General features: G+C 45.8%; 1 protein-coding gene across 5 annotated transcripts; it reads left to right on the forward strand.

Moving 5' to 3' along the window:
* The first annotated feature begins 718 nt into the window (after positions 1–718).
* Positions 719–25,034, forward strand: SERPINE2 (serpin family E member 2). Of its 5 annotated transcripts, none has more exons than XM_086754644.1 (11): positions 719–783; positions 14,667–14,943; positions 15,651–15,671; positions 16,133–16,252; positions 17,404–17,631; positions 18,704–18,901; positions 21,608–21,806; positions 21,968–22,068; positions 22,819–22,905; positions 23,426–23,509; positions 24,353–25,034. In XM_086754644.1, exons 2-11 carry the CDS (start codon positions 14,688–14,690, stop codon positions 24,388–24,390), a joined length of 1,332 nt encoding a protein of 443 aa, XP_086610770.1. In that variant the 5' UTR covers positions 719–783; positions 14,667–14,687; the 3' UTR covers positions 24,391–25,034. The 5 variants fall into 5 exon arrangements, with proteins under 5 accessions (XP_086610770.1, XP_086610773.1, XP_086610772.1 ...); XM_086754645.1 differs by lacking the exon at positions 719–783 and adding an exon at positions 4,562–4,690 and having other exon boundaries at positions 14,669–14,943; XM_086754647.1 differs by lacking the exon at positions 16,133–16,252.

A 25,034-nucleotide genomic window follows, 5' to 3' on the forward strand; every position in this document is an offset into this window, starting at 1 on the left:
TGCCGGACCAACGCGCCGCCTGCTTCTCCGGGCTTGTCAGCAGCAGCGTTTTGGTACGAATAGTGGAAATTGTGCTTTGTCAGCTGAGGAGTCTGGGGCTGTCTGTCAGCGTTAACATTCACATGTGTTTTCCCAGGATTACGCTTCCATGGATTACGCTGCCATGCCCGCACCGTTACGCTGGAGTAGCAGCTCACCTCCTTCGCGTTCCCCAATTACAGAGTTTTTGAAGGGAAAAAATCAAGCGCCACGTTGGGGATCGAGGTCCCGGGCCGCCGGCACATGTTTCCGCGTCCCTGCTGCTGGAGGGGAGCGCGGACAGAGGCCAGGGCGGTGAGAGGAGAGGTGCCCCTTCGGCTAAAATCCTCGAATCTCCCAGGAAGGGGCCTGGTGGTGTCGGGGAGCCTTGGTGGTCTCCGTCCCCTGGCTGCGCCCTGGTCCATCAGCCTGCCAGGCTGGGCCTTTGCCCCCACGGGGCACCACAGCAGCCGCCTCCACCGCCCCTTCTCCCCGCCATGGCCGGTGCCTCTCCCCGCGCCCCAGGCAGAGGGGCGAGAGCTGCCCGTGGGGCTCGGAGCGGCTGGGGCAGGGACCGGCCCGCCGCTTCCCGCCCCCTTCCTTCCCCGCTCGGCAGCGGCGGCCGCGGGCGGCTCTGCCCCGAGGCGGGGCGGGGCGGGGCGGGCCGCGGGGCCCTATAAAGGCCGGGCGCCGCCGCGCTTCCGCCGAGCGGTGCGGTGCAGCGCAGCGGTTGCCGCGGCAGCGGAGCAGGGGAGAGCGAGGCCGAGGGGAGGTGAGCCGAGCCAGGGCCGTGCCGCCGAGGGGGGGACGCGGGGCGGGCCCGGAGGAAGAGGAGGGGCGGGGGGGGGTGTTGAAGAAGCGAAGTTTCTCTCTTGACGCCCCGCCGGCCGCAAGTGGCCGATCCGGACGCGTTACGGCGGGCTCGGTGGGTGCGCTCCGCCTATTACCCGCACCCACGAGGTGCGTGGGTGCTCCTGGCGTGGCGAGTTTCTTCTTCTTGCTGTGGTTTTTTTTGTTTGTTTGTTTGTTTTGAGTAGCCCTGTGTTCTCCCAGCGCCGGCGCGGCCCCGGGTGGGGAACGCCTGGTGTCCCCCCGCACCCCACCCGCGCCGTGGGCTCCGTCGCGGGGTGGCGGGGTCGCTTCCCGGGCTCCATCCTCCTGAAAACTGGAAGTTGCTCACTTCGCCCAGTGTCTCCTGTCTGCTGCGAGGGCGAGCTTGCTCTTCTACTTTAAAAAAAAAACCACAAACAAAAAATCATCTAGGAACTGATATTTTCTTTGCCTGTCACGTCATGGAGAAGTGAGATTTAAATATTTACATCCACTGTGGCTTGGGGAGGAAAGGGTGTGAGTATTCTGTTACTGAAAAGGGTTTAGCTGGTGCTGGTGGCACTGGATCCGCGTGGAAGCAGAGGGCTGGCTCCCCGAAACTCTCTTTATCCTTTTGGATAATGTGGGAGCACGCTTGGTGTGCGGAGTTCTGGGAGAACTGGGAAATGCCCAGTGCGCTTCAGGAGAAAAGCCTTTTGTCTGCTGGTGAAAATGGTGTTCAGCATCTTGACTCGGTGTTCTGCAACCCAGGGAGATCGTGACAGAGAAATAAAACCTTTGGAGATACCTCTTTAGGTGTTCAAATGACAGATTTCCCTTAAAACTTGGGAGTATCTTATGGACTAGAGGCCTCAGTGTGATTTATTTCTCTCCCCCTTTTCTCATGCCTGCGAATGATTCTGAAACACAGTTTGGTTTTTGTGGTTTTAATAGCATTCTTGGGCAACTTCCTGAAAGAGAAACCTGGGAGACTGATTATTTTCTCACAGCGCTGAGAAATGACTTCCTCTTCTCCCTTCACTTTCTCTTGTGTGAGCATTTGGTAACGCCTTACCCCCTGCTCTCCACGGGATTTCCACAGAAACCCGGTTTTGTAGGAATTGTTCGCAAAACATATGTAGGTGTAAGCTGTCCTGGGGCTTTGAAAAAGGGGAGAAGCTGCGGAAATCCACCAGCAAAGGGAAAAAGCAGCTGCCTGCTGAGTGATCAGATGCACCTTTAAAGCGTGTGAGGGGGAAGATGAACGCAAAGGAAAAGGCAGGATGGTTAAGTAGGTGCCACCTTGGAATTTTAACGTTGAATGGGGTGTGATTAAACCTGGGAGAAGAGCAGCTGTTTGGGCCAGAAGTAACTGAGTAATGAATGCTAGGCTACAGTTTCTTGAAGATGATGGGTGAGTTGTATGGCAGGCAATTTGTCAGCAAATGTTGCTGGAAAACTGCTTATCTGGACGTTACTCTTGCATCTGCTATCTGGGGAGCACGATGTTAGGAAAAAACTCTTTTATTTTGGATGGCCACACGGCCATCGCTATAGACAACTGCCTATATATAGCTCTGTACCTCATGTGAGAGCTGCCATCAACTCATGTCAGTACGAAAAAGAAAACAACAGAAATCAGCGGTGGGTTTTTGTCTCAAGGTGTGTACAGAAGTGCTGAAGCTTGTTTGGTGTTGTCATTGACAACCAGGAGAATAGCACGTTGCGGTGGCATGCGGAGACTCTTTAGTGTGGATCTCTAAGCTGCACAGCCAGAAACATGTTCCAGTCCTAAAGCTTCTTAGCAGTGTGCTGTTCGGCAGAAAAAAGTCCAGCGGTGAGGCCAGTAAGTTGCACCAGGCATTTTTAGACCAGACTGAAGTGTGTGTATGTATATAAATACATAAAAATAACCACCTTGCCTTACTGCCAGGAATTAAAATGGAGACGTGTACAAATCGCGTACCCCTACAGTAAGGGGATGGATCAGAGGGAGCTCTGGCTGGAGATCTGTGTTGCTTTGGTGGCGGCGGGCTCCGTATCTACTTGGCTCCTGTAGCCGGTTGCAGTTTTTGGTTCTCGCTAGGCAACTGTGGCGCTCACGCTTGAAAAAGGCTGAGGCTCCGTGGAAGGTTTTTCTTGGAAGCTCGAGGTAGGGTTGTCTGGATCACTGGGATTGCTTAATCACAAGCATGCATGAGAGAGCACACTTTTGTAATAGTAATTAGGGGGAAATCCAGCCTAATCATCAAAACACTTCCAGTTAGCTGGTCTCTTAACTGGGTTCTGCTGTTCTCTAGGGTCAAAGGTTTTATTCATGGGAAGAGAGGGAAAAGGTGAATTACTCATCGCTAATCTGTAAAGCGCTGCTGGATGCAGTCATCTTTGCGTGCCTGCGGGCATCCTCCCAATCACCTGTGACATAACTGACAAATCGTGTTTACAGCAAAGTACTAGCCTGTGAGTACCACGGAATTCAGTGTGCCGATGTGAACCATAAACAGCTCCGGAATAAAGGACAGCGATGTAAAGAACTTCCTCTTTTTAGCTTTGGGGAGCAGGTAGCATGGAGTAGCCAATCACCTACGTACGAATTTAAAGATGAACGGGGTAAACTAGAGAGCTGTGAAAACACAAAAAAGGTTTTTTTTTATTGAAGTAAATAACATCTCTGTGTGAAACAACAAGAAAGCTGAATATGGGAAACCATCTTCAGATGTGTCTCCTGCGATGGTTAAAATGATGGAGTGGGAGAACACCAGAAAGAGATTGAAATGACGCTGGTAGCATCCTACAGCTGGAGCTACAGAAATATTTAGAATGGCATGCTATGGGGGGGAAAAAAGCCATCCTGTGTTCTGCTTTTTCCTGTCTCCTCTGTAGTAGCAGAATCTAGTTGGCTACTGAACTCCATCGTGGATGGGAAGAGGATGGGGCAATCTAGTGGCAATGCTAGTGTACACCGTAGTTTCTTGAGTTGTTTGTCATGGCCTTGAAAGACATTGAAGTGCTAACTGAGATGGTCTGTTTATCCCTTAGCACCTCTCCTCGAGCAGTATCTGTGGAAACACATGAGTTTTGGCAGCTTCTGTGTCTTGTCTGTGGTCTGGTGTTCACCTTTAAGAGCCAGAAAGATGCTTTTTGCTTATATTTCCAGGCTGAAATCAGGAGCTGACTCATGCTGAGGTCTGATAACTGTGCCACAAAGTGGTTTAAGTATGAAATATCCGTCTTGTGGGTTGATCTCCCCGTGGTGGAAATCTCAGTCTTGCTGAGCATACTCAGCAACGTGATGTAAACCACGTGCTTCAGGCAGCCTCCTGTTCTCCTCCCAGGCTTTGGAAGCAGTGGCCTGAAGTTCTCTTTAGTACCTTAGGACCATGGGAGCGACTACGGAAGGCATCAAGGCTGATTACAGCTCATTCTGAACTGAAGGCCCCTGCTCAAGGCTGTGTGTATATAGTGGCCTCGGCACGCAGGTAGAACTTGTTTGTTTGTGAGAAATATTGGTTGTCAGCAGGCTGTAGGGTACAGTTGTAAATCACACCGGGGTCTCCAGCAGCAGTATTGAGAAACGTTGGTACGTCTTAGTTCAGCTGATGCGCAGATGAGATGGATTCATGTTCATTGGCTATGTAGTTTTGACCAAGTTTTGTTTTCTTTAATGCTTTTCTTATGATTGAACAACTTGAACTTTGAACATCTATTTCTGCAGAAGGGCATGTTGTGGATGCGATGCCTGCTTCTGAGATGGCTGGGTCATCTGGTCTGAACTGCAAGCTTCTGGCCAAAGGCTGTGAGTGGCTTTTGAGGTTTCAGAAGGCGAGGAGCAGCCTCTGTCATAGTCTCTGACAGGTTACAGGTACAAAACCAAGAGAAGAACCAAACATACATCTAACACTTCCTCTTCCATTCTGTTATCTTCTTGCTTTACATCCTTAAGTAACCCTATAGAGAAGTTGGTGGATTTATGTTAGCTATATGTCTCCATCTTGCTGTATACCTTCCTGTTCCAGAAGTAGTTCACATAGCTTCTCAGCAACGAAGCTCGAGGCCTCCAGCTGCTCTGGCAGCTCAGCCTGAGAGGCTGCTTTCCCAGCTAATTGCCTACTTCCTCTGGTTCGTCATCTGCCTGACAGAAATAGCGATGGACTGTGCGGAGGCGTCTCGGCCAACGCAGCTCACAACTCAGCCTACGGACTCTCCATCTGAACTGAATCAGATGGTTTCACATACCAGGTCACGACGTGCTCTTGCAGGAGTCTTGTGCATAGTTCATACTCAGTTATCCTTTTTTTTTTTTTTTTTTTCCTATGGAAATTTAGGGCTTGCCTTTCCAGAATTCTGTAGTAAAGCCAGTGAGATTAATCAGAAGTGAAGTCAGATTAATGAAAAGTGTGTTTTCTTAAATAAGATTTTCTAAGTAGCTGTTGATTCTCTTATTAACTAGTTGAAGTCTTCTGAGGAGGTGTCCAAGTATACAGTTAGGATTCATTCCTGCATCCTCACTGGATGCGATCCCTGCATCCCTACAGCACCTCTGATTTCTGATGCTGTTGTGGTTGGCTGATGAAGCTAGGGAGGGGAAAAAGATGACTATATAACTAAATGTCTCTGCTGTAAAGAAAAATGTAAATATCCTTATCCTTTTTGAGCAACCTTCTAGCTAGTTCTGAAATGGCTGAGGAAAGGCTGCTAGAAAACTAGGGTCTGATGTTTCTGTGAGTTAAAGCCTTGTTTCAGTGATGCTGTTCCAGAGATTTAAAAAAAAAAAAACATTGATTTTCTATATTAAGTATTAATAACTTTGATCCTTGGCTACATTACATTTTAGAGTTGCATTTCTTATGTAGTACTTCAGATGAGAATAAAGTTTCTAAATTCACTTGCAAATAGGAAGCTGTTGATTATAATACATATAATTTTAAAACGGGAAATAAGGAAGACCCGGGTAACTACAGGCCGGTCAGCCTCACCTCTGTGCCTGGCAAGGTCATGGAGCAGATCCTCCTGGAAACCATGCTAAGGCACATGGAACATAAGGAGGTGACTGGTGACATAGCTTCCAACATGGCTTCACTAAGGGCAGGTCATGTCTGACCACTCTGGTGGCCTTCTATGATGGGGTTACAGTGTTGGTGGATAAGGGACAACCAACTGACGTCTTCTACCTGGACTTGTGCAAGGCATTTGACCCTGTCCCACACGACATCCTTCTCTCTGAACTGGAGAGACATGGGTTTGATGGACGGACCACTCGATGGATGAGGAGTTGGCTGGATGCTGCACTCAGAGTGGTGGTCAGCGGCTCAATGTCCAGGTGGAGACCAGTGACCAGTGGCATTCCTCAGGTCTGTACTGGGCCCGGCCCTGTTCAACATCTCTGGCAACATGGACAGTGGGATAGAGTGCACCCTCAGCAACTTTGCCGACAACACCAAGCTGTGTGGTGCCATGAGTGTGCTGGAGGCTGGAGAGGTGGGCCTGTGCAAACCTCATGAAGTTCAACCAGGCCAAGTGCAAGATCCTGCACATGGGTCATGGCAATCCCAGGCACAAATCCAGGCTGGGTGGAGAGTGGATCGAGAGCAGCCCTGAGGAGAAGGACTTGGGAGTGCTGGTGGATGAGAAGCTCAATGTGAGCCGGCAATGCGCCCTTGCAGCCCAGAAAGCCAAGCACATCCTGGGCTGCATCAAGTGGAGGGTGGCCAGCAGGTCGAGGGAGGGGATTCTGCCCCTCTACTCTGCTCTGGTGAGACCCCACCTGCAGCGCTGCGTCCAGTTCTGGAGCCCCCAGCATCAGAAGGACGTGGAGCTGTTGGAGAGGGTCCAGAGGAGGCCATGAAGATGAGAGGGCTGGAGCAGCTCTGCTGTGAGGCCAGGCTGAGAGAGCTGGGGCTGTTCAGCCTGGAGAAGAGGAGGCTCCGGGGAGACCTGAGAGCGGCCTTCCAGTGCCTAAAGGGGGCTGCAGGAAAGGTGGGGAGAGACTGTTCAGCAGGGCCTGCTGTGACAGGACGAGGGGTAATGGTTTTAAAATAGAGGGAGGCAGATTCAGACTGGACATAAGGAAAAAAATTTTACGCTGAGGGTGGTGGCACAGTGGCCCAGGTTGCCCAGAGAGGTGGTGGATGCCCCATCCCTGGAAACATTCCAGGCCAGGTTGCCCGGGGCTGTGAGCAACCTGATCTGGTTGGAGATGTCCCTGCTCCTGGCAGGGGGGTTGGACTAGATGACCTTTGAAGGTCCCTTCCCACCCAAACCCTTCTGTGATTCTGTAAGTGGTGTATGGTATGATTAATAAATAAAAGGCTAGTCACCTATCACTCTGCAGATCTCCAATCACATGTGAAGTAAATGGTTAGAACAATGTTGCTGATCTCTCCAACTGTTCTGTCAGATGGTAGTAAACCCTAGATACCAATGCTTTAAGTTTCAGGTCTTGGCTATCAATGAGTTTGTGTAAGTACAAGTTCTTACAGAAGTTCTTGCTATGACCAGAGTACACTGGAGTAGTTCCAGGTTTTTATGGTGAAACGAGTGATCAAATACAACGGTGTAACTTTACAGGACTGCCAGCACTGTTATTGCCAAAGCCTTACCTCTTGTAGGAGGAAGAATAAGTAAAAATAATGCAACTAATTCAATATCACAAGTGGGATTTCTTAACGGCTACTTGGAAGGCTGAGAGCCTGTCTCTTGTTACTGGTTGAAAATCTCTAAAGCGTGTCTAGGCTCTGGTTAGATATCACGTGGCTGAGACGTCTCACTGTCTCCTAACTTCCGAGAAGTATAATTGCTCCCTAGAAAACCCTATTTCCAGTTGTGCTGTAAACCCAGGCTGAACTGTAGGGGGTGGAATGACGGGAACGGGGCTTGGTAGGGTGGTGTTCAATAGGAAATACAAGTGCTTCTGTAGAGTAAACTAAATCAAAAAGGTGCAAATGTGAAGGCAAACAACAAGCTGTCTTCTAGTCTGCAGCAACTAGCATGCCATGTCAAAGCTCCGCTGAAACTTTCACTGCTGGCTTGAGGGCTTGATTCTGTATCTGTAGCTTTTGTTATTTTTTACAGAGATTTTTTTTTTTTTCCATTTGCTTGATGGTTTTCTAGGTCCGAGTGTATCTCATGACACCTAGCACCTTGTGAAGTGACTTCACAAATCTGTACTTACACAGCCCATTACTGAAGAGTTAATACCCCGCACCTTATTAATTATAGAATCATAGAAGGGTTTGTGTGGGAAGGGACCTTCAAAGTCCTTCTGACACTGGGGGCTCCAGAGCTGGATGCAGTACTCCAGGTGGGGTCTCACCAGAGCAGAGGGCAGCTTGCAACCCGTAGGTTTGCCTTTGGCTCTTAATGAGCCTGTACTTGTATAGCGAGTGGTGTTAATGTGCAGTAAATGTGGGAACTGTGGTTCCATGAGGCTTTTCTTCCACAAAAACTTAAAATGGGAGCCTTAGATACGAACCTGCTGCTAAGTTTTAGGCAAATGCTTTAATGGTTGACCCGTCATTCCCTCTACTGGGGTGAATCCAGAGCAAGAGGGATGCAGTGTTGTGAAACACTATCGTGCTGCGTCCTTTTGGGGAAACTGGTTCTGCCACATTAGTCATGATGGGCTGACTGGCCTGTGCTGTTTCTTCATTATATTAAAATAACCGCATTGCTTAAAAAACTTAAGATCAACAAAACCACTTCTTTATTAAAGGGACACCGGTGAATTAAAAACAATTCTCTTTAATCTTCCTGATACTGTAAGACCTGATAATAGATCTTGGAGAAGGCTGTGGACTACCCACTGCCAAACGCTGTAGAAGACAGATACCAGTGAGAAAACCAGTCTGGCTTATGAACGCTGGTCATGAGGCTACAGAAAGCTTTGAATGGAGCTTGTTTCTGTCCTTCGTGCTAAAAGGAAACTCCTGAGAAGTGGTGGTCAGGGCTTTTCATGAAGAAGCACTGAACTCTTAACTTTCTGCTCACGTGGGAGCTGCACTTGGACAAAGATGGTTCCTATCTGAGGCCAGCCAGTTCTACAAGCTGATGCTCTGCTGGGAAATTCCCCCTTGGCAGGGGAGGCTGGCTGGACACGGCTTGAAAGGGAGGCGTTCCAGATGGAGACGGTCCATCTCAAAACACAGATGCGCTAACAAACTGGGAGAATTAGAAATAGCCAAGAAAGGATGGAGGTTGAGAGGAGAGCCTCAGAATCAGCACTGTGCCCTTTGCACTTGTGTGCGGCATTGGCTGTAGTGCCTGAAGTCAGACCAGTATCTCAGCATACAAAATGTTGGTTTTTTTTTTCGAATAAAACTTCCAGCTTATCTATGTGTACAAGTTATGTTTATTTTATGTTGATGGTAATGTACTCCTCTTCAGAGCAATGTAAGTGCTGAGCTGTTTACAAGCGTTTAAAAGCTAGCAATCATCCTTTCTTAGTAACGCTCTTCATCCACTAACCCTTCCGGGTATTCAGTAATAAAAATCTGTTGTGTTGTGTTAGGTCCCGTGACCTGACATGTTGATGTGACATGGCTTTTATTTTTGTATCTATGGAGATGTCTGGGGGGTTCCTCCTTGCTCCTTTAAAGCAGGAAGCACTGGGAAGAGTTGTTAGATGAAAGGGAAAAGCCAGGATGTACCAGAAAACCTGGAGGAGGATGAAACACTTCACAGTTCTGTTGTGTGGAAGAAGCCACTTCTGAACTCTCCTGCGTTCAGACAGCGGGTCCTGCTGCTCTGGACCGGAAAGCGTGTTTAGATGTAGCAGAGGCCAAGCAGCATGGTGGGAGAAGACAGTGAAGCTGAAGGCTTACACAGAAGGGGAGTTGTGAACACCTGTGAGGTGGAGAGGAGAAGCCTACCAACAGGCTTGAGTGTTTTCATACGCTGCCAAGCGTGCATCATCTGGAAAACAAGACCCAGCATGTGACCTTCCCATTGCAACCAGAGTGGTCTCGTTGCTTTGGGGAAACAATTGCTGCGTGCTCAGCCAGCTCCTCAATGACTGTTAACAAGTTTGGTTCAGTATTTATTCAGTCTTGCTGGAGAGAGTTGGTTAAATGCCTGAAGTGAAACTGCTTGCTTGGAGCTCACATGTCAGCTGAAATAAGACTTTTAAATTAGTAGCACAGATGGCACTGACAAGGAAACATCAACGTCTCCAACTTGGAGAAGTCCCAGGCTGAGTTTCTCTGGGCACACGGGCTGCCCAGTGCCTGCCGTGTGGGCTCGGGGGCTCTGAGCGTTTTGGGTTGGGTACGGTGAGCCCAGCGATGCTGCAAGGACAGGTTTTGCTCTTTCAGCTGTACTTGCTGCTGTTTTGGTTTCAGCTATTTGCAGAAGTGAAGTCTGGGGGCCTCAGGAATGGGCCTTATGGGTTATACCTTATTGCTGTTGAAATCTGGCTTCAAGATAAACACTTGGAGTCTCATAGGATGCTAACATATATACAGTACTTAATGCAATCAGTACAGAGATCTAAAAAAAATATCTATGCACAGTTCACTATTTCTTCCTCAATTCAAAGTGTTCTTCAGGCTTTCTGGGACAGGTCTTTTCTCCAACTAACATCTTAAATCTGGGTATGTTTCCAGCTCATGTTCCTGCCTCTGGTCTTGAACCAAGCTAGCTTCTCTGTTTCCTCTCAGGAAGAGCGCAGCAACTCGGTCTGGCTCTCTGAAGGTGAGGTCCTTCCTAAGCTGTCCTTTCTTGTAGGAGGATCTCCGAGCTCAGCAGCTTTTTGTGCCTGGGGCTGAAGATGTAACTTCTACCCGCTCCACCAAATGCCTTCCTAGACCCAGATCACACAGTCTGCTTTTGTACCAAGCATTCTGTAAATGCAGGCTGAAAGCATCGTGTCCTCTTTGCTGACATAAATACTTCCGTAATAACTTCAACCAAAAACTTGAACTATGCATTATGTGGGTGATCCAAATAGGCTGAGCCCAGTGAGAGCTGAGTGTGCTACCCGCTGTTAGTATGCATGAGGGTTAGCATTTGCAACACTGGCTGGAGGCTGAGGTCAGCCAGAGATTGGTAGCCTGAAGACATTTTGTCATCTGTCACAAAACAACACAAAACTACACACTGTGGTATTCCTCTCCTGCCTTCTACGGAGCTCTGTGCCCGGACAATTTGTCTAAAAATACACGGTGGCTTAAACTGGGCTTTGCGGTTGGGTATGGGTGGTAACGAATAATTTGGCATGCTGTACAGGACTTGGTACAGGTGGTGCTGCTCAGTGAGGCAGGTGGAGCACTGGAGTCCTTGGTGGGCTTGCCGTCAACAAGGCATCCCTCCTACAGCTGAATGCATGACACTGTCACCTGGTTTGTTCAGAAACTTCAGCATTATGGTTAAGTACTGGATTTACATAACAAATAAAATTTGGAGTTCAGGCTTTTATTATGCTCTAGATGCATTTCTCTGGGTCACTGTCAGTATTTCTGTTGTCTGTTCAGAAGGTCAAGTTGTGAGATGTCCTTCCTCTAAGTTCCCAATCTACCAAGTGGGCAGCCTACCTTGAGGATGGGGTTGTGTTTTTTTTTTTTTTTTAGTCCAGCATCACTCAAAAGCCCACACTTATGTAAATGAATTTGCTTATACACCTTCCTCCTTCTCAGTTAACTCTGTAAAAATATAAAGGTCATGGGCAAAGAAATGCCTAGCTTGTATTTTTGTTTGGCTTTCTGAAGCATTAGATTCAAATTTAACTATCGCAGAGTTTTTAGCTCCAACATTATGAAAGCTTGTTGAAAGCTTGTTGGTATTCTGTGTAGCAGGCCAACTATTTTCCATCCTACACATCCTACATCCTTTTGGAATTTTTTTTTTCTTGTGCTGTACTTAAAACTGTTTCTTTCTTTCAGGATATGCAAATTCAGTTCTTGTTCCTGAACTGCGTGGAAGTTAAACATACTGAAGTCCATGGCAGAAGTATTAATAACGTGAATGCCACCCCTGCTCAGAGGTGGAATGACTCCTGGGTTAGCTGCTTAAGCTACGCAGTGGGCATGGCAGGGCTGAGAAGTGACCGCTCTGTAACTAATTCCCCCGAAACAAAAAGAGCAAAAATAAAATCCTGCAGCTGTGGCCTTGGGAGCAGAGTCGGGTGGCTTTGACAAGGCTTTCCGCACATGTCCTGGGGAAAATGCGGGGCTGTTGGTAGCTGTCACTCTGAGTCTGGCAGGGGCTGTCGCCAGAAACCTTGGGACCTGCAATGTATTGTGGTAACGGCGAAGAAGAGAGAAATGTTAGGCTTGTACAGATGCAGTGCATAAATGGCAATGAAATACTGTTTTATTTGGTTTCATAGAAGTGTCGCTCCTGCCTGCACTCATAATATACTGGCAATGTGATGTGTCAAGGGGAGATACGCTCAAAATAGCCCCATCTCTCCTGGTTTGCCTGCTGGATCAGGTGGAGCCGCCTTAATTGAAAGCATGGTTTTTCAATTACAGCTCAAACTGTGTGCTCTGATTGCCTTGTCTGCCTTGTCTGTCGCTATCCCCACGTAGGACAGGTTGTGCTGCACCATTATTAACTGTTTGCTTGCTTGTAAGTACATCTACTAAGAATCTCTAGTAGTGGTGGGTTTTGTGGCTTTTTTTTTTCCTGAGGTATAGATAAAGGTGAAAGTCTGATTAATATTGGGATTAAGAATTTTTGTTTAAACTGTAGATTTGATCTCCTGGTAGGGAGAAGAGATGGTCACCAAACCACCAAAGAAAACCCTTAAAACCAAAACCTAGCGTCTCTTGGAGTGGCAGGCCATGCTTGGCTCCTGCAAAGCCACATTGCCATTGGTGTGGAGGTGCTGCCTGGGAGAGAGAAAGCCTTCACCCTAAGAACAAACCTGGAGACTTGGGGTGGTTGGTTTCTTCAAAGAAATCTTAAGATTTTTCTTTAAAATAAAGGGTTTTCCTCCTGCAGGTCTCGGCTGCTGCCCACCAAATCCAGTCTAGTTTTCAGAGTAAGCTTGAGGAGTACCAGTTGGTGGCTGGTGTGGAGCTCCTTTGGAAGGACTTGTACTTCCGTGACTCCAAAACTGGCTTGAGGCATTAGCAGGTTGATGGGAAAGACTGGTAATTAGTGGGCGGGCTGTTAGCCTTTTCACTTTTTCTTGCATAACTTAAAACAGTCCAACAGGTTCTTCTGGTCACAGCTATCCTAGCAGTTGGGTTGAGGGGAGAAAGATGTCTCGACTTCTGCATTATTTCATGTTCAGCATTTGGGGTTTATTCTGTGCTGCGACGGTGGACTTGGACGAAGCCACTTCCATCCCCTGAAATGGTGTAGAGGAAAGTGGAAAAGCTGCATTTGTTACTTTCAAGTGTTTCAGCACAGTTAAAGTACATGCTATTAAAAGATGATTAAACGAATCTGTGCAAACACCAGCTGGTTTTCTGGAAACGGAGTGCTCCAGCGTGGTTTGAACTTGCAGCGTAGGTAGGCCGTGCGATGGCAGAGCTCCCCGGTGCAGTTTGCCCTTCCGCGTGAGCGGGAGGCGGCTGTGAACAACACCTCCGCCAAAACGCTCTCCCCGCCTGAACGCTCCGGCTCTGCTGGCCTCCAGCTCCGGGGCTGAGCAGAGAGCTCAAGGGGAGGGGAGACCTATTTTTGGGTTTTGCATGTGGTATGCAAATGATGTTTTAATTGGTTGTATACCTTCTACAGTCCGATTAGCCTTCGGTGAACCAGGGAACTAATCAAGTCCTTGGCATGTTTGAGAGACTTACCACCTCGGCGTGCTCTTGGAGCACCAAAGACAAGCTCAGTGGGGCAGCAGGCTCGCTTGTTGGTCTGAAAATGGAAGTCAGGGCTCTTGGACTGTGCTACTGAAATGCCTTGAAAGAAAAATGTTGTGGTTGAACTTCTCAAAGGTGAGCAGGAAACCTAATTTCATGGAGCAGGAGATTATTGTGTGACTATTCATCTAAGTATTTGTTTGCCCTAACAAAAAAGGGATTGAATACGCTTCCATGAGGAGGAAATACAGCCTAGGAGGTACAGTACCCGGTGTTTAAGAATGGGGCTTGGTTCTCTAATCAGTTGCTGAGAGGTCCTGAACAAACTGTTGCTGCTGCTTGTGCCTGGATTCCTAGGAGGTCATGGGTGCAACGGTCCTGAGGTCTGTGAGGTGTGAGATCTGCAGGTGAAGACTGGCCCACTGGGAATGGGAACCTCCCCTTCTGTACTCGTTAGCTGCTGGGTTTTTCTTAAATGGAAAAGTACAGGTCCAATAGCCCCAAATCCAAACTTAACCTTGCATTTAAGATGTAAAAGTCTTCCTCTATATTCGTGTCATGGAAAATGGCAGTTATGCAGCTAACTCTTATTATTCTAGGCAGGTGTAAATTCCCACAACAGAAGGTCTGTTTGCGTTATGTATCCGTGCTTCTGTTCACTGCGGAAAATGATCTATTAAATGTGCTGTGCATCACATCTTAGTGGGCGAGGACCGTACGGTGAAGCTTCTTAGCACTGATTTATCCTAAAGGGCAGTTTCAACAGAATGCCAAGACTCCATTTAACTGAAACACGAAACCAACTGAGCTTGTGCGTGGTGGGAGGTGGTCTTCCAACTTGATGGCTTTTGTCCTGTTCTATAGTCACTGATATCTAGCTATTTTGTGGTTATCTCTGCTTCTGGAAACACCTGGACCTAAAATACAGTAGCAGTAAAATGCAGGTGTGAGTCCCATTGACAGAGCTCTGTGCATGGTGTGCAGAGCGTGTGGGAGACTTGTCTGCTCATCAGGTAAGTAAAAATTTAAGCTGAAAATAAAAATGCTGTGCTTGTGAAAGTTCACTTTCCCCTCTTGTTCTCTTACAGGTGTCTCCAGCCAGAAATCATGAACTGGCACTTCCCACTTCTGTTTGTTCTTGGGACTTTAACATCTGTATGTTCCCAGTTCAGTTTTTATCCTCTGGAGGAACTTAGCTCCGATGTTGGAATACAGGTCTTCAACCAGATAGTGAAAGCTAAGCCTCAGGACAATGTGGTGGTTTCTCCTCATGGGATTGCATCAGTCCTGGGGGTGTTGCAGCTGGGTGCTGATGGCAAGACCAAGAAGCAGCTCACGACTATGATGAGATACAGCGTAAATGGTCAGTGGTTCCTAAGGTGGTTTGGGGTGTGTTTTTGTCAGAATCTTCATGCTGGTTCGAGATGGCTTTTGAAGTGTGGTAGATTGCATCATGCACCAATTAACTCTGTTTACCAAAGCACAAAGTGGATACGCTGGAAGCTGTTTGGCAATTTGAGTATGGACGTGTACGTGTACTCCAACTGGCTTATAAGCAGCTTGGTTACTGGCTCCAGGGCCCTGGCTAGGAGCTGCCTTCATCCTTGCAAAATTGATTTCCCAGAACAGTGTGGATGGCGGTCCAGGGCTAGCACTATGCAGGAAGGCTGTGCTGTCCCATTTCAGGCTGTACTGGGCAGCCCTTTATGTACCTCTCCTTAAATAACAGGGGAAGAGAATATTTCTCGTCGTCACACTGAAAGCAATGCAAACTCTACCCCTACAATTGATACTTTTGCTTTGCTCTTCAGCTTTGTCCACTTGTTTCTGCTGGCAGGATCCTGAATCTGTAGTTCTCGTAGTGCCCTCTTCTTGAAACCACGGTTTCTGCTTGTCTCTGTGCCTGCAGCTGCATGCATCTGTTTATGTTTCCCTGCCAATGTCTGCCCCTCAAGTGGGTGCAGGCAGAAGGGTCTTGCTGCTTTATTTTTGCATGCTGAGTATTTTTTTTTGTGAGCATTTGCCAGCAAGACTTAACATCTTAGTGCTGGCATTCTGCTTTCCTTCCAGGAACAGGAAACCCTCCGAAAGGTAGGTGCACGTTTAAATCTTGAGCGGTATTGTCCTATAACACGTTGTCCTGTCTTCATTTGCTTTGCTGTTTTGATTCTGGGTTTAAAGTACAACCAAATGATTTGTCAGCTTAAGATTTAAATTTTGTAGATCGAAGTATCTTCATGGGATAACCAATCTTAGGAACATCTGAATGTTCAACTTGCAAAAATTTTGAGGGATTGCATCAACTGGTTTTATTTGGCCTGCGTACTTTCTAATCCTAGCTGTGAGACACAGAGGTTCTCAAACTCTTAGAAGGTAGCCAGTACCTTGTTGTAGAGACTCATTATGGGATGCTACCTATCTCTTCGCACAGATCTCTGCTCTTACCCGTGATTGCCTTGCAGTCCTTTGGCAACTACAGCAACTGCTTATTTGGAAGGGTAGTAGTTGGAAAGTACTGAATTTATCTTTAGCTGTCTTTTAATGCAATTTAGCAGCTGGAAGCAAAGAGGAGAGCCAGCATCATGAGACCAGCCAGCTCTCCCCGGACCATCAGCAAGTGCTCCGTGGACCACCAGTGGTCCACAGGATACAGTTTGAGAACCTCTGTTATGGTATGTTCTCCAAAAGAATTCACCTGTAATATTGGAGAGAACGTGTAGAAATGAGTGCAACTGGTACTGCTAAAGTATTTATGATACGTGAAACAGCAAAGCTATCTGAGGTTTTTTCTTACATGCAGCTAAGAGAATAACTCTGAACTAATTTATTCCCTTCTTATCCCTTACGTTTGCCTACATAAGGAAGCAGTCTGGAAATGTTTCTGCCTAAATTGTGTTGGGAAACAGAGGGAGCCCATGAATAACCGCTGTAAGAACAGCCACCCAAGGATCCTGTTCAGTATAATGGTTGAGCATGAAGCTGCTTGCCTGGCAATAGCTTCCCTGTGTAGACAAGTGCTTGTTCGTAAGCCGTAACGCTGGGGAGAACTGGGTATGGTGAACATAGCAGTTCTTCTGTGCTGCCATATGCCTTCTCTCACATACAGTGAAGGAGCTAGCAAGCACTCGATACAAGCTGCTTTCAGGTCCTAAGGATCTTGACTGTAGGCACTGGAACCTACTGCTTTCCCTTCTCCCTTTTTTTTTTTTAAAGGCAAGCTCATGTGTTAAGGGATTGGCTCCTGATTTAGGCCAAGACCTGGTCTTAAGGAGACTAAGCCTTGACTGCTTCCTTTATTCTCCAGTAAATGGAAAGGAAGGATGGTGAGAAAACAACCTTTGCTTTGCACTCTGGGGTTCAAGACTGCCTGCATAATCCTGCAGATGTGTTGGCTCTGAGCAAGCAGGCTGAGCCTTCCATGTACTTTGTCACTGTCACAGAACTGACAGGTGACTTGGGCTTACGTGATACGAAACGTGCTCTGGAACAGTCTCTTCTCAGGAAGAGCTTGGTTAATAGCTCCACACTAAGACTTGAACCTCAGTATTCTCCCCTGTGCTTGTCTCTCTCTGCATTCTGAGCAGAGAACTGGGGGGGCAGCAGGCATCACAGCGAAGGCCATGTTTTTGCTGGAAAAGAGCGTTCTTCAAATGGGACATCAGAAGTGGTTATTTTGGAAGGCCTCTCAGAATGCCTGCTCTAGTCTCCTTTTCTAGTCCAGCACTTAAAATGTCTGACCTCTCATGTCATCAATAGTTGCATGTAAAGTAACCGTTTGTTCATCATTTTATTCTAAATTAAACTTGCTGTTCTTTCTGACTAGGAGTTGGTAAAGCGTTAAAGAAGATAAACAGGCTCATAGTCTCAAAAAAGAATAAAGACATTGTTACAATTGCTAATGCAGTGTTTGCAAAGAGTGGCTTTAAAATGGAAGTGCCTTTTGTTACAAGGAACAAAGAGGTGTTTCAGTGCAGTGTCAAGAGCGTGGACTTTGAGGACCCAAATGCAGCATGTGATTCCATCAACCAGTGGGTGAAAAATGAAACAAGGGGTGAGTATTCGCACGGGCTTTTTGTGCATGGCGGGGTGGTGGCCGAGATGTCTCGAATTCTGGGCAAAAATAGGGAGGGAGAAAAAACTGTGCCTTTTAGGTGAAAACTGTCTTTAAGCTGGTATGTTTTAGAGCTGATGGGCCAGAAATCTGCAGTCCCACTGCTCCAGCAGATGTGCCTATCTGGTGGCCTTGAGGGATATGTGCAGTGTGCGTGTGTCCATCTGCCCATGGGATCAGGGGAGCTTCTGCTGCTCTCTGCCTTCATACAACTGGTGAGAAATCCAAGCAGAGTTTCTCTTGGAGCTGTGCTTTCTCAACCATAAAAGATGCTTTCAAGTAACTCAGACGTTTGACTCGGTAAATCAGACTTGTGGAAAGCTGTGGAGCAGTTCAGCTTTTGCCCTTACTGCCCTAGACTCTTGCAAGATAGGGCCTCTTTCTTAGGAGTCATGTTTAGCGGAGGATTTTTAATTAACCCTGCCTTGACACAACTCACGGTTCAAACCTCTTGGCACCTGGTTGTCAAGCTTGTACATACTAAAGCCAGAGATCATGTTTTGCGACATATTCATGCTCTAGGTGAACTCTGTGTTTGGTATCTCTTGGAGTTAAAACCAGCGCCTCCTGGATGTGAGGAGCGTGGTGTTAATGATGTTGGATGTGGTATTTGTGAAATGAGGCTGTCAAATTCTTTCTCTGCCACGTGACTGGTTTTGCATGGCAATGTTGCTAGCAGTGTGTGAATGAGGAAGTGCTTCAGCTGAAACTATTTCCACTGTAATGTGCCCAGTTTGAGTCTTAGATCTGCTCATGTGCTGGAAAGGGTAAGGCCCTGTTAGTTGTAATGTCAGTCGATCGATTAGCAAGGTGTTTGGCTTTCTAATTATCCCCAAGGTTTACTTTTTGACAAAGAATACTGTTGGCTTTATGAACCTCACATGTATTGCCCCGTGAGGAGTTGACACGCTCGCAGATCAAGAGGCCTAAACTAATACATGCTTCAGGCTCTTACTGAACAGTTGGCCAGCGTTATGACAGCAAATACTCAGCCTTTCTTTATTTCTCCTAGGTATGATCGATCAGGTTGTAGCTCCAGATGATATCGATGGCAGTTTGACCAGACTGGTCCTAGTAAATGCTGTGTATTTCAAGGGCTTATGGAAATCACGATTTCGACCTGAAAATACAAAGAAACGTCCATTTTACGGAGCTGATGGGAAGACCTACCAAGTTCCTATGCTGTCCCAGTTATCTATCTTCCGCTGTGGTAAGCTCAAAGCTCAGTAGCTCCCACTACCACCTACAAGGGCTGTGAAATTTGCTCTTTTCCTTCAAACGGAAACAATTTTGCTGTACATGTGGTGTTTAACGGTATTGCTTATTGTAGCTGATGTATGAGGCTTTGTGTTACAGAAGTGTCTCGTACTGAGGTGTGGAGGAGCTTGCTGTGCAAGGGATTTAAGTGGCTTGAGTTTGAATACTCTGTCAAAGTACTTGCCCTATCTTGTTGCCTTCAAAAGGGAAAGGAAGTGCCCAAGCTGAGAACTTTGTGTGTTACTTAAGCTTTTCAGTAAGAGGAAATCCTTATGTTATGGGGGGAGATTAAAGGAAAACTGCCAACAGAAGCAGAACCCTGAGGCTTATTTGGTGATGAGCTGTGTATGAAAGAAAGATTGGAGTAGTATCAATATAACTTATATAATTTACTGTATAATAAAGAAATGGGACTTGCACAGTCCCCAGCCCTGTGGGGGCCAGAAGAACGCAGGGCTGGTATGTTGGCTCTGTCTCTCAAGGTGTGAAGCTGCTCTTCAAATTCAGATTGAATCACAAGTGAGAAGAGGTTCAGCAGGTTCAGCCAGACTTCTGTCAGAGACTCTCCAAGCCGACATGGGCAGCTCAGTGCAACTGAGCGTACTTCAGAACATTGCAGCCCTGTGGGGATTTTACTGGGGAATTTTACTGGTCAAAGTCAGATTGAAGCTCTGATAAACAAATCTCTTCTGTTTGTATCCTTCCAAGAAGAGAGTAGTGTTGCCTGGAACCCACTTCCATGTGTGCTAAATACAGCCTCAGAAACAGGCCTGGGAATACAGCTTGCTATAAATCTAAAAAACAAGACCCACTGTGCTTTTAAATGCCTAGTTTTACTGTCAGTAGTGCTCAACTAATATTAGATCTGTGTTAAAGTAAACAGCTGTAACTCTGTCCCAAACCCACGCAGAGCAGATGCAATGTCACACTTTGAGATAACTGCTGAAAAGTGTGAGTTGGGGGAGGTGTGGAAGCCTACCGCAGTGTACACTACTCATCTGCGGAGCTTGAAAGAGGTTAATAAATTAAAATGGGCTTTAGCAAAACTATTATCTTGAAGATTTTTGATTTTTGATGCTGGTGAAAAACTCCATTGTGTTGGCCTGTCTTTTAAGCTAGAAAAGCTATTGAGGCTGGAAAGGAACAAGAGAAATCCTGCTGAGTTAGGTCTTGTTTTCAGGTTGAGTATCTCCTAGATATCCAGAGGGAATCTTTAAAAGTTTAAGCATCTTAAATCCCATCACTTGACTGAAAATGAACTTGCCTCTTGCCTGATATGCCTCAGTAGTAATGATAATTGCATGTAGCAGATCGGGAAAGTAATATTTCACTGTTGGGCAGTTTACCTTTTGTTACTGTTCTGTAACTGACTTATTGAACTAGTATTTTGATCTGTAGGGCCTAGTCTGAGAACCACTGTCATCATAAAAGGAAATAAACTGCAAAGCTTGACACAGTTCCTGCAAAATAAGTACAATACTACCAGTTTTCTAGCAATATGAGCTCAGTCAGGGCAGGCTGCATGGCCCTGGCAACAAGATGAAATTTCTAATGAAGATGCAGATTTTCGGCTTGGACTGACGAGTGCAGACTTAAACGAAGAAAGGGAAAAGATAATAAGATCTTGCTGCTATCCAAAAACTTTCCCAGAAACCCTGTCTGTAGTTAAACTGACAAGTTTTCACTTGAAGTACCTGTAAAAAGCATTTGCTTCCCAGTCACATGTCAGAAATCCCACAGTAACCAAAGGGAACTTGGAGGAGAGGGTTGCTCCAAGACAGTCTTCTCAGCACTTGCTGTAATTCGGGGAAGCGTTGCTATGTCACTCCTCCTCATCTAGTTGGCCTCCTGCACTGTCTCCAAGTGGCTGCTTTCCACTACCTTGAAGGACTTAAAATTGCGTCTTAATGAGATCCTTATTAAGCAAGAAAATAAGTAAATGCAGGAGGCAACTTCAAACAGGAGCTTTTCCAACAACACTTGGAGGAAGAAGAGCTTGTCTGCAAGATCTCTTCAATTTGGATAGCTAGTCTGCTTTTTCTTGCTTTTTGTTCCTTCATGCTCAGTCAGTTCTGGTGCATCTGAGACCTGAGGCAGAGATCGAGCTGATTCGGACTTGGTGATTTCTAAGCTAGGTGGCTTATCACTCCAGGCTGATGAAGTTTAGGAAACAGTATGCATATCAAAGTCAAATGAGTTTTTGCTTCTTGGCATCATCGTGTCTGTGCTTTTTGTCAAACTAACATATGTACAGACTCTGTGCAACTTTTGAAGGGTTGCCTAGAAGGAAAGCAGGCAGTCTGAGACTCTTGAGAATCAGTTTTAAGAGAGAATCACAGAAGGGTTTGGGTGGAAAGGGACTTCAAAGCCCACCCAGTCCAACCTCCCTGCAAGGGACAGGGACATCTCCAACCAGATCAGGCTGCTCAGAGCCCCGGCCAACCTGGCCTGGAATGTTTCCAGGGATGGGGCATCCACCACCTCTCTGGGCAACACGTTCCAGTTTTCCCCAACCCTCATTGTAAAAATTTTTTTCCTAGTATCTAATACAAATCTACTTCCCTCTAACAGACTTTTACAGCAGTAGGTGTCTAATGGTAGAATAGAGATTTAATGCTGGAAGAAGCATGGCTCATTAGCTTTGCTTATTTTTTTTTAGGCACCACAAGTACTCCAAACGAGCTGTGGTATAACATCATAGAGTTGCCGTACCATGGTGAAATGATAAGCATGTTGATTGCTCTGCCTACGGAAAGCACAACGCCGCTTGCTGCGATCATTCCCCACATCAGCACAAAAACAATAGGAAGCTGGATGACAACCATGGTAGCAAAAAGAGTGCAGGTTATTTTACCTAAGTAAGTACTAATATAATCCATTTCTCCTTTGGGGGATGTTTCGGGAGTCGTGTAGGTATATCTCCTCTGAAAGAGGAGAAACGAGTGCTTAAGGTAACTGTTGTGCATAATACTAATGCTCTTTTTTGGTTTTTTTGTTGTTTTTTTTTTGTTCCAACTAGGTTTACAGCAGTGGCAGAAACAGACCTAAAGGACCCTCTGAAAGCACTTGGCATTACAGATATGTTTGACCAGTCAAAGGCAAACTTTGCAAAAATAACAAGTAAGGTTTTTTTCTTATCCATGGTGGCCTTTATTCATAGTTTCTGGCACTGAGTAAAGCGCTGTTTTACCAATGCAGTTGTCTGTTTTGTCTTGGATAAGTGTTACCATAACGCTGGAGCAAAGTTCTGGTTTTGTAGCCAGCCAAGTATGGCTGCTTGCTTCCATTTAACACCACAGTGGCTTTTCCCCCCTCCTTGTCTTGCATTACAGCAGTAAACCGTGTTGGTCAGCTGCTTAAGATTTGATATGACAACCTGAGGGTCTCAAGCATTGTCTAAAATCTGTAGCAGGACTTCTAACAAAATGCCATACCTTAGGCTGTAACACATACTGCAAGTGTAGTATTTAATTTTTCCCTGAAGTATTACTTTTCCCCTGACATTGAGATAAATGGGAGTGTAACTTAAATTCAGCTTATTTTTTTTCAGCCACTGTTTTATTTAAAACTAAAACCACAAGTGAACACTTCTAACATAAACCATCAAATAAGAACCTAATAAATGGGTGGAGGGAGGAGTAAGATAGGTTCTTCCTTTTTTTTTTTTTTTTTTGTGTGTGTGATTACAAACTTAGTGACTGTATTCAAAGATACTCCCAGTAGTGGTGTTCACTACAAGTTCAGGATTTCAGGAGGATTGTAGCAGCTTTCATTATTCATAGCCGTGTGAGCATACCTGCTAGCTACGAGGTACTTCAGGACTCTTGCAGCTCATTTTACTAAAAGTGCTGTTCTCCTTGGGTTTTTCAGGAACAGAAGGTCTTCATGTATCTCATGTTCTGCAAAAGACAAAAATTGAAGTTAGTGAAGATGGAACCAAAGCTTCTGCAGCAACGAGTAAGTAACTGTACTGATAACTGTCAGAAGGCCGTACCGCTAAGCAAAGACAGCCCGCTCTGAGACCATTGCAGGAATGTGCACTGATGTCAGATCAATTCATGGATTTTATGTAATTTCTCAGGAAAATCCCAGCTTGCCAATATTGATCAGACTACTGGTATACTCTAAGAAATATAAACAGATTTACTTCTAGAGAAGTGTCTTCTCCTAGCCAACATTTTGGCTACTGATGCAATGTTCCTGGCTGTCCAGGTGGCAAAGAGGACTAAGCTACTACATCCTTTGTGACAACCCAGAACTCACTTCCAGCTTCCTGTGGGTCTTGTGTGGTCTTTATGGTTCCTATAAGAATAACATGTAGCTTGTGCAGCCTTAAATGTCCCAGTTGGTAGGCTTTAGGTGTTTATCTCTACCTGTGCAAGCTTCTCATATACACTAGGGAACTTCACTTTGATAGGGTATGTAATGTGTTGTGGTACTTGCTTTGTCTAACTTTAAACCTTCTCTTTCTTGCCAGCTGCAATTTTAATAGCCAGATCATCCCCTCCTTGGTTCATAGTAGACAGGCCGTTCGTATTTTTCATCCGGCACAATCCTACAGGTAAGCAGCACTTGCATGCACTTTTTTTTTTCTTTTTTTTTTTTTTTGGCTTAGAAGTTGAGTATCAGCTATCCAATAGAGACAAAAGAAGTCTGGGGGTACTGAATAACTGTTGCTTTAAAAAAAAAAAAATCCTGCAAGTGTATTTTCATGCCTTTCATATTAGATTATTTTCTTTGGAATACAACTTAGAACAGGAAAAAATATATAAGTATTGGCTGCCAAGTTAACAGCAACAAGCATGGCAGGTTCATGGGTACAAAAGAACAGTCTTTAAATACTTGTGGTTCCCCTGAGTGGAGTGGAAATAACAGTTACTGGTAGTGAACTGGTGACTAGGACGCAGCTTTCTGATGGACAGTGAAGTAGTGCTCGGGCAAAGGCTAGAATAGGGGGGTCAGGGATCTAGGGAGTTGCCCCAACCTGCTGTGAACAGAAGTGAGTGTTAAAACATGGCGATCGTGGTTTCTTTCCAGTGTGGGTTGACTCTCCTAGGGCAGAGCTGCCCCAGATACTTGGAATAACTCATCTGCTCCTTGCAGTGACGTGTGGATGATGGATATGCTAGTTGGTAGGGAACAAGATGCAGCTGCCAGCACCAGGGGAAAAGTAGGCTCCTGGCAGCAGTCCCCATCCCGAGGCTCCACGGAGCACCGACAGAACTGTGTGTCTCCAGAAACAGGAGCTGGTCGCCTATCCAAACACACCCTGGGCTCACAAACTTGAGGGAGGCTGGACGAGACTGCAACGAGGTGCAGCTCTGTGGGCCTTTATGCTTTCATGGAGAAATTGAACTGTGTATTTACAGACTATGGTAATCCCTGTTTTCGTTTCATCCCTCAGGTACAATCTTGTTTATGGGACAAATAAACAAACCTTGAATGTGGAAAAGACTGTCTCCAAGAAGTAAACAGGTTCATATGACACACCCCTGTTCTGTTAAATATTTTGTACACTACTCTTTGACTTCACTCAAGAGCTAGTTTTGACCACTGGCTAGGTTTTGAAACAGGAGTCGACGTAGTTCTGGCTTTGGGGGGGAAAAATACAGATTGAAAACTACAGTATCTCTTCAAAATGTCTAAAAGATTCTCTAAACTACTGAATGGTTACCTATGCTAACAAACCTTTGAGCTTTTTCTGTATCTACTAAGAATTTTATGTATGGCTCTTGTGAGAGGATTTTAACAAAGAATGATAAACGTTTCTATTAATTTTGGTTTCTTGTGTGTGGAAAAGGTCTAATTTTGTAGATACAGCCTATCAAGACTACTTTTGGTTCTTGAGTATCTTGGTACCTGGATATTCTTGGTAGAAATAGATTAAAAGTTCTAGCAATTTTTATTTTATATAGTGCATGTATCACTGAGAGTTTTAAAACGAATGTGGTGTTAGATACACATCGCATTGCCCTGTCTTGTTGTAATGTAAACTTGTCATTGCTAGTATACACTTTCTATTGGATTTAAATTTTATATTTGTTTTTGTACAAAGGAAAAAAATAAAACTGCATTATGAACAGTGA

This window comes from Chlamydotis macqueenii, chromosome 9, assembly GCF_036417535.1.
Source record: "Chlamydotis macqueenii isolate bChlMac1 chromosome 9, bChlMac1.mat, whole genome shotgun sequence".
Lineage (NCBI taxonomy): Eukaryota > Metazoa > Chordata > Aves > Otidiformes > Otididae > Chlamydotis > Chlamydotis macqueenii.

Coding starts and splice junctions, on each gene's coding strand:
- SERPINE2 (XM_086754644.1), top strand. CDS start 14,688: ATGAACTGGCACTTCCCACTTCTGTTTGTTCTTGGGACTTTAACATCT. Junction 21,807..21,967: donor GTGCAGGTTATTTTACCTAA/GTAAGTACTAAT, acceptor TGTTCCAACTAG/GTTTACAGCAGTGGCAGAAA. Junction 22,069..22,818: donor AAACTTTGCAAAAATAACAA/GTAAGGTTTTTT, acceptor TGGGTTTTTCAG/GAACAGAAGGTCTTCATGTA.